This window comes from Aspergillus alliaceus, assembly GCF_009176365.1.
Source record: "Aspergillus alliaceus strain CBS 536.65 unplaced genomic scaffold BDW43scaffold_39, whole genome shotgun sequence".
In the NCBI taxonomy this organism is placed as follows: Eukaryota; Fungi; Ascomycota; class Eurotiomycetes; order Eurotiales; family Aspergillaceae; genus Aspergillus; species Aspergillus alliaceus.
In genome coordinates this window covers 203,256-211,370 of record NW_022474722.1, presented here as the reverse complement: position 1 = coordinate 211,370, position 8,115 = coordinate 203,256, and the positions used below count along the sequence as shown (strand labels likewise).

The following is an 8,115-nucleotide window of genomic DNA, read 5'->3' as shown; positions in this document are numbered from 1 at the left end:
TTACGCCTGCTCTAATCGCTAGCAGTGCTAACCCGACAACAGAGATTTCTGTCCGGATCTTATTAGGCTTTTTTTTTTTCTTACCACCAGTGAGGCACTTATCTCGCCAACGCAGTTTAGCCGTTGATATCCCTGTAATTATTACATAGACAGAAACTCTAACGACATAGCGCTTTTGCCGCAGGGAGAAATGGTACGTCAACCAGAGTACTAACAGAGTACATTCTAAAGAATCAGCCATCGAATCTTAGCCCCTCATCTGATTCAAGTTAGCCCTCCTCTCCAGCTATGGTGGGCCTTGCGTGGTCCTTTCAATAAGTACCGCCGTCAACTGTAACTAGTCCTGCGTTAAAGCCTTGCCGCTAGTGAATATGGATATGGCATTGATCTGCTCCTGTAGCACACGGCAGATAAATAGTCGATATGCAAGTGTTCAGTCTGAAAGAAGGATTACCAAGGGATTGCCAGCTCCACTTTTCCTACGGCCAAGGAAGTTTTGTATATTTGGCCTAACGAGTAAGCATGGCCAAGCTGCAATGCTCCATCTTGTCTGGAGTTCATGCGCTTCTACACAGTGTGACTCCGCTTTATGGCTTCTTTTATTTGTGGGCTTTCCGGTTCTATAACCTTAGGTACTTTAGTTTCTTATGTTAAAATGGTGGCCATACCAGCCTAATATTACGCATGTGTTGTTAGGTAGGGTGAAAAGGAGAAAAAGAAAAATCAAATTCTAAACAGCAGGTCTTAAGTCATTGCAGTATTAAATTAAGCTACGGTAGTCTATCACTGATTTGGAGGCGATTGAAAGAATTTTCCATTCGCTTCTGTTACCACTGAATATAATCAACCTGGTCGATTGAGAATCTCTTTTCAACAATACAATAGGAATCACGGTTGCATAATTGTGTAAAATGAGTGGCGTTTTCTGCAAGTCGGATAACAAGACGGCCTCTAGAACAGGACACCCTTGGTCTGCTGCTTCGAAAGCTTGATGTCCCGAATGACGAACATCCAGATGAGAGAAAGGGCCATGATGCAGGTTCCAGCAATCAACATCTTCTGCTGGGAGCTGGCGTAGGCAAGAGCGATAGCATGGCGCTCGGGTGTGCCCTTTTCGTAGCTGAGCTGCACTTCAAGGTCATCGTAGATTGTCTCCCAGTCGCCCTTGATGGAGTCGGGAAGAAGGCTTCGCAGTGCGCCGGGCAAGGTGTGCGTCCAGATGGCTCCGGAGATACTGCTTCCGACGGCACCTCCGATGTTGCCGAAGCAGTTCAGGAAAGCGAGGGCAGAGGCAACGTTGTTATGATCAGAGACGGACTGCACCGCAACTTGCTGACAGATGATCATGGTGCCACCGGCAAAGGCCATGAAGATCTGGCACATGATCACATACCCCACCGACCAGCTCGGGTTACGGAAGTAGATCATCAGGCCACAGCCCAGGATGAAGAGGGGAACGGCGCACCAGAGCAACCAGCGGAAACGACCGGTGAGCTTGATCAACATACCGACACCGAAAAGCCAGACGCCAGAAACCACATCGAAGATGCTGTTAATGTATCCGGAGGTTGCCAGGCTGGTGCCGTACACCACCTGGAGGTACGAGGTGAAGTAGTCGTTCCAGCAATAATATGCGACCTGGTAGGTAACGTCAATCAGGCAGGCACCTAGAACGGTCCTAGACAGCAAGAGTTGGTATGGGAGGAAGGGCACTGGGGCGAACCAGCGCTCTGCCACGCCGAAAGCAATCAGGACGCAGAAACCGACAACTAGCATGACGATAATGTGGGCTGACTTCCAACCATCTTCAGCGGAACCGGCGATGGTGAAGGGGAGGAGGAAAAGGACTAGACCGGCCGCCAGAAGGAACGTTCCCAGCACTGTAAACATCAGTAAAAGACTCTCCTGATACAAAAGTAGGAGGGCTTACGATCGAACTCGATGGCATAGTGGATGATGCTCTGCACGATCGTCCTGTCGCTGCTTTGCCTCTTCTGCAGGAGGCCATTTTTCTTCGCTAGATGACGATTGTACCGAAGCAGACAGAACATGGGAGCGGCAACAACGGGTAGCACAATGGCAAAACAGCCGTAGGCCCATCGCCAGTTAGTGGCGTAAAAACCCTCCGACGCTTTAGGACCAGCATAGGCAGAAATGATATAGGGAGAGGAGGTGAATGCGTAAGCGAGACCTCGATCGCGAAGTGTTGAAGTATCGGCTGTGACGACGTCGATGCTAAAAATCAACCCAGCAAAACCGATGCTGTAGAATACCTATGGTCGGGTAAGCTTTCTATTGCATGTTCAAAGTTTCATAATGACTTACCTGCGATGCACAATAGGTTGCAATGTTTGTGCACGTTGCAGACAAGATCAGGCCAATGACGGAAAAGATCACCATTATCAAGAATCCAATCGATCGGTCCCACAGGTTCAGGATTTTCGCCAGTGGCATATAAGTTGCGGCTGACATGACACTCGAAACAATAGCAATGAGCGGAATCAAGGAGTGGGATTCAAATCCACTGGTAACGTAGGCTGACAGGTTCGCCGTGATAGACGATTGGAAGGCATTCACCAAGTATAAACACCACATACTGTCGCCCCATCAGTCATGATCTTCTTTGGAACAACCAACCTCAACTCACAGGATATAGGCGGATCCCAAGGACCACTTTGTCCAAGTCAACGTGATCGCTTCGGCTTGTGCTACACCATCCTGGGCTGTATCGTCGGGTAAATCTGGGCTGCGAACATCATTGACGGCCTCCTCTGGTCCTTTGGAACCTGGCTGAGGAGCATCTTCGGTCCCATAGGCGGGAGGGACATTTGGATCACTCTCCGTTGAGCCCTTCTTCTCAGAGAACTTCTTCTGCCACGAAGACAACATATTAAACTTAGTCTCAACTACACGTGCAGTAGAAAGAGATGTGTTGCTGGATTGAGATGAAGGTTGTGAAAAAAACTTGAGAGGGACAAGTTTCTTTGACACCTTTTTTCAAGTTGGAACAGTTTGCGACTAAGGCAAACCTAGTAAATCACACCGGAGAACGACCGGACCATACGTTATCCACCTTTAGGGCGCTATTGGTTGTGGCAACGATCGCATGGAAGTCACCAGTGGTTGGTATATCCTGACCACGCAAGGGGTGGTTTATTTTTTATTTTTTTTTGTCTTATTTTTTGGCTACCAGGGCGCTTGTACTAAATTAGATCCTTTCCAAAACCGAAAGTTTCCGTGCGCAAGAGCTTGATCCTCTCATCTTCTAGCTCCCTATAGCCGAGACAAGCATGTATTCTGATCCATCGAAAGAGTGTATGTATGTATGTATGTATGAATATATCTATTTACGTACTACACCTTAGCGTAATATTTGTGTCGTGCGGATACGATGGGTAAGTTGGTATCATAGTATGGTATTGGGGCGTGTATCGCACGAAACACAAGTCAATCCATTCTGACTTACGTATGATTAATTAATTAACTAATTAATTTCCCTTTCTTTCTTGTTTGACTATTTTTTTTTTTTTAAACCGGTGGATCTTTTCCTATCCCGGAAATCTCCGACGTGGTTGAAATCTTTTATTTTTTTTTATCAATCTGATAATCTTACGTAACAATACCAATCCCCACTTGGGACTTTTCTTTCCCCCCCTCAGGCTCTCAGGCATCACCACCGGTCACCTTGTCTCGGAGATCATCTGCGACCTCGGACTCAATATGAAATTTCTCCAAGGTGTGGATATATTCTCCCTTATGGTGTCTTCCCCTCCTTAACTCTCCGCCGCCTATGAACGAGACCTCCGATAAATGACCACGAGGAGAACTTAGCAACTGAACGACAATCATAAGGTTGCAGCCATCGACGCGGGTCCCAATAATGCTGGCCCAGAAACTTGCGGGCTACCCCAGCCTACTGTTGGCCGGCAACCCTTCAAAAGTTGATATAGGACGGCTTTTGTTGGGTATCGCAGCCTCGATAGCATCTGGAGTTCCGTTTCCATTGATTGGAATTCTTTTTGGTCAGCTTCTCGACGATTTTAATGCAGTGACTTGCAATGAAACCGAATCAACGGCATCGGCGGAATCCAATGCCTCTTACCAACATGACATTAACGGCAAAATCTTGATCATCGTGTATCTGGCCATTGCTCAATTCGTTGCCATCTATATCCATCTTTCATGCTGGAGTTTGAACGGCGCTCGGCTGGCTCAGCGACTGCGGGAGAGCTATCTGCAGAACTTGCTCCGGCAAGAACCTTCATACTTCGATGACCTGCCTCCCGGAGAAATTGCATCTCGACTCAATGGCGATATCCAGTCTATTCGATCGGGCACGTCGGAGAAAGTAGGAATAGTTCTATCCAGCATATCCTTCTTCGTCACGGCATATATCGTCGCCTTCATCAAGGATTACCGGCTGGCAGCCATGCTCATCTCGTTGATCCCTGCCTATTTCCTGATGTCATTCATTGGAAGCCATTATATCGAGAAATACTCAGGACGCATGTCAGATTATTCTGCTTCTGCCGCATCAATCGCCTCCGAAGCGCTTTCCAACACAGTCGTGGTACAGGCTTTCAGCGCCAATTACCGGCTGGAAGACAAGTTTTCCAAGGCTCTCAAAGCTTCCGAGCAGGAAGGTTTGAAGAAGGCTACGGCCGTCGGTATACAATCTGGATTCTTGTATTTCATCGCCTATTCCGCGAATGGTCTGGCATTCTGGCAAGGCAGCAGACGAGTCGCCGATTCAGTGGGTTCCGACTCTGCGGGTGCCACCGTGGGTGCTACCTTTACAGTTATTTTCATCCTGGTCGAAGGTATGTTATACTTGAAGTTTACCACAGGGCTTTACTGACATTATAACAGCTACTTTGCTTCTGAGTCAGGTTGCACCGTTCCTCCATCTGTTCACAGCTGCTGTCGCCTCGTTCCGCAAGTTGCGTGAGGGCATTGTTCGCCAGCCGCAGATCGATGCCACGACTGAATCGGGCATTCGCCTCTCACAGGCAGAAGGCGGCTTTGAGTTCAAGAACGTTTCGTTCACATACCCCTCTCGGCCTGAAATCACGGTGCTCGACCAGATTAGCCTGTCCATCCCGGCAAACAAGCATACCGCGCTGGTTGGTTTGTCAGGAAGTGGTAAGTCAACTATCGCGGGCCTTGTCACAAGATTGTACGATCCTACGGACGGACAGATCCTCTTCGACGGCCATGACCTTCGCGAGGTAAACACCCGCGACTTGAGAAGTTTCCTCAGTCTGGTGCAGCAGGAACCCTCTCTTCTCGATCGATCACTTTTGGAGAACATCGCACATGGCCTGATCAATTCCAGCAATCCCATCCATGCTCACTTGAAGACAACCCTCCTTGGTACCGACCTTACGGATTTAGCAAGCGAGGTCAGAGAAGGTGTGGACCTCATGGTTGCAGCTGAAAAACGAGGCTCGGAAGTTGTCGAAATTGTGAATTTGGCGAGAAAGGCTGCTACGCTTGCAGATGCGGATGGTTTCATTAGCGCCTTACAGCATGGATACGGTACGCTTGTCGGCTCGAGTGGGCGGCTAATCAGTGGTGGGCAGAAGCAACGAGTATCCCTTGCTAGAGCACTTGTGAAGGACCCTGCTGTTCTTATCTTGGATGAGGCTACAGCTTCTCTCGATTCCAGAAGCGAACAACGTATCCAGCGAGCCATCTCAAATATTGCTAGTGGTAGAACGATGATCACGATTGCTCATCGTCTGTCAACGATCACAAATGCGGATAATATCATTGTGATGCACAAGGGACATATCGTGGAGCAGGGAGACCATGCGGCCTTGATGGCAAAGAATGGAGCATACGCTGATCTAGTCAACCTACAAACTCTCGGATCGGCGCCCGGCAATAAGGGACCATCGGCTAAAACAGATACCATAAACAAATCGGGCCAGGCCTCCGTATCAGACGCTGAGATCGAGGAAAGTAGCGTCTCAAACGACGATCCGGACAACTCCGAGAAAAAAGAAGCCGCCACCAGTGCAGTTCCAGTCACTGAATCCGCAGAAGAAGAGCCCGAGACTCCGCGCAAATCTTTGTGGGCGCTCTTGCGCGGGTATGCACCCGCCCTCAGACCACATCTGCTTTTCATTTTCATGGCTCTTTTGGGATCCAGCATTGTCGGCGGTGCATTCTCCGGTGAGGCCGTGATTTTTGGCAACACTGTAGGCAGTCTAAACCCCTGCCACACCCCAGATTATATCCGCGATCGAGGCAACTTCTTCGGTCTCATGTTCTTCGTACTTGCAATCATCGAATTCTTCGCGAATCTGGTTAGTTGGGCTGGGTTCGGCTGGGTGTCTGAAAAGATCGTCTACACAGTCAGGGTCTTATCGTTCCGTTCACTGTTCGAGCAAGACCTTCAATGGCATCAGTCCAACGGCCGATCGCCCGCCTTGCTCCTCTCCTACATTACAAGAGACGGCAATGCCTTGGCGGGGCTGAGTGGCTCTGTCATTGGAACTCTGTTCTCAATAACCGTCAATCTCATTGCCGCAATTATTTTGACTCACATCATCGCCTGGAGGATCGCATTGGTTTGCCTGGCCTTGGTACCACTTCTGCTTGGAGCTGGTCTTATGGAACTCCACGTCCTCGGCAGGTTCGAGGAACGGCACGAAAACGCATACACCAAATCTGTCGACATTGGTGTCGAGGCAGTCACTTCCATCAAAACAATCGCATCCCTTTCTCTCGAAGAAGAGACATTGAAGACATACAGACGATCTCTAAAGGGTCCACGTAAGGAGACCTTCCAAGTCACTATACACGCAAGTCTCTGGCAGGCAATGACCTACTTCCTTGGCAACTGCGTGAATGCGCTGGCCTACTGGTGGGGTGCCAAACAGATCATCGCAGGTAACTACACGCAGACACAGTTCCTGATTGTCGTTTTCTCGCTCCTGGTTAGCGCACTCCTCTGGAGTCAGATGTTCGCGCTCGCGCCCGAGCTTTCCGCCGCCCGAGCGGCGATGGCAAGAATCTTAGGCTTGATCGAGATCGGGTCAGATAAGATGCATGGGCGTGTGCCTACCCATTCGTCCGCTGCGTCTTCCGATAGCGCAGACCCTGAGACCGTTGAGCCCAAACCAGCGTATATTGCCGGCAACGACCAGGCTTCTAGCGTGCAGCTGCGTAACGTCCACTTTTCATACCCCGCCCGGCCAGACGTCCGGGTGCTCAACGGCTTAGACATTGACATTCAGCCCGGACAATTCTGCGCTCTTGTCGGACCGAGCGGTGCCGGTAAATCGACGATCATTTCCCTAGTTGAGCGGCTGTACACCCCTGAAATCGGAGGCATCGTGATCGATGGAGTCGACGTGACCAAGCACCGCGGCGTGTCTTTCCGCGACTCGATTGCCTTGGTGCCCCAAGAAAGTGTCCTCTTCGAGGGAAGCATTGAGTTTAACATTGGTCTTGGCGCTCGGCCCGGACATGAGGCTACGATTGAGGATATTCAGGAAGCCTGTAAGCTTGCCAATATCCACGATGTTATTATGGCATTGCCGGAAGGTTACCAGACACTTTGCGGGCCGAATGGTAGCCAGTTCTCCGGGGGTCAGAAGCAAAGATTGTCAATTGCGCGGGCGCTTGTTCGGAAGCCTAAGTTGCTGATTCTTGATGAATCAACAAGTGCTCTCGACGCCGAGTCGGAGAAGCTACTGCAGGATGGGCTTGCAAAGGCTGCGAAGGGTATCACGGTGATTGCCATTGCTCATCGTCTGCACACCATTCGGGCGGCAGATGTCATCTTCCTCATTGAGGGAGGTAAATGCATTGACCGCGGATCACACGATGAATTGCTCCACCGGTCGGACAGCTATCGGGCAAACGTCATGCATCAAACAGTGGCGACCTGATAGAGGTGAATCTAAAACTTGATTGCGTTTTTGTTTCTGGAAATCTTTGAACGCGGGCCATTACCTGCCGAGATTGTTAAATAGATTATTCCCCCGATAGACGTTCTACATATTTGTAATAGCTGCATTTCTTTTCATATATACAAAATAATATTCCAATTTTGGCCTTTCATATCTTGGGACACAAGTGTGTTCGACCTCCCTTCTTAGTATA

General features: G+C 49.5%; 2 protein-coding genes across 2 annotated transcripts; one reads left to right on the top strand and one right to left on the bottom strand.

The window, feature by feature from the left end:
• Positions 1-788: 788 nt before the first annotated feature.
• On the bottom strand, positions 789-2,997 carry mirD (putative MFS siderophore iron transporter). Its single transcript, XM_032038413.1, has 4 exons — positions 2,648-2,997; positions 2,326-2,596; positions 1,931-2,273; positions 789-1,880 (listed from the first exon to the last, which is right to left on the bottom strand). Exons 1-4 carry the CDS (start codon positions 2,887-2,889, stop codon positions 952-954), a joined length of 1,785 nt encoding a protein of 594 aa, XP_031897668.1. The 5' UTR covers positions 2,890-2,997; the 3' UTR covers positions 789-951.
• Positions 2,998-3,543: 546 nt separating this feature from the next.
• Positions 3,544-8,038, top strand: BDW43DRAFT_284086 (ABC transporter ATP-binding protein). Its single transcript, XM_032042820.1, has 2 exons — positions 3,544-4,820; positions 4,870-8,038. Exons 1-2 carry the CDS (start codon positions 3,881-3,883, stop codon positions 7,899-7,901), a joined length of 3,972 nt encoding a protein of 1,323 aa, XP_031897667.1. The 5' UTR covers positions 3,544-3,880; the 3' UTR covers positions 7,902-8,038.
• Positions 8,039-8,115: the final 77 nt, after the last annotated feature.

What these genes read in the sequence shown, in the direction of transcription:
- BDW43DRAFT_284086 (XM_032042820.1), top strand. Translation starts at nt 3,881, where the DNA reads ATGCTGGCCCAGAAACTTGCGGGCTACCCCAGCCTACTGTTGGCCGGC. An exon ending in TATTTTCATCCTGGTCGAAG is followed by an intron (nt 4,821 to 4,869) that starts GTATGTTATACT and finishes ACATTATAACAG; the next exon opens with CTACTTTGCTTCTGAGTCAG.
- mirD (XM_032038413.1), bottom strand. Translation starts at nt 2,889, where the DNA reads ATGTTGTCTTCGTGGCAGAAGAAGTTCTCTGAGAAGAAGGGCTCAACG. An exon ending in TTGGGATCCGCCTATATCCT is followed by an intron (nt 2,597 to 2,647) that starts GTGAGTTGAGGT and finishes ATGGGGCGACAG; the next exon opens with TATGTGGTGTTTATACTTGG. An exon ending in CAACCTATTGTGCATCGCAG is followed by an intron (nt 2,274 to 2,325) that starts GTAAGTCATTAT and finishes ACCCGACCATAG; the next exon opens with GTATTCTACAGCATCGGTTT.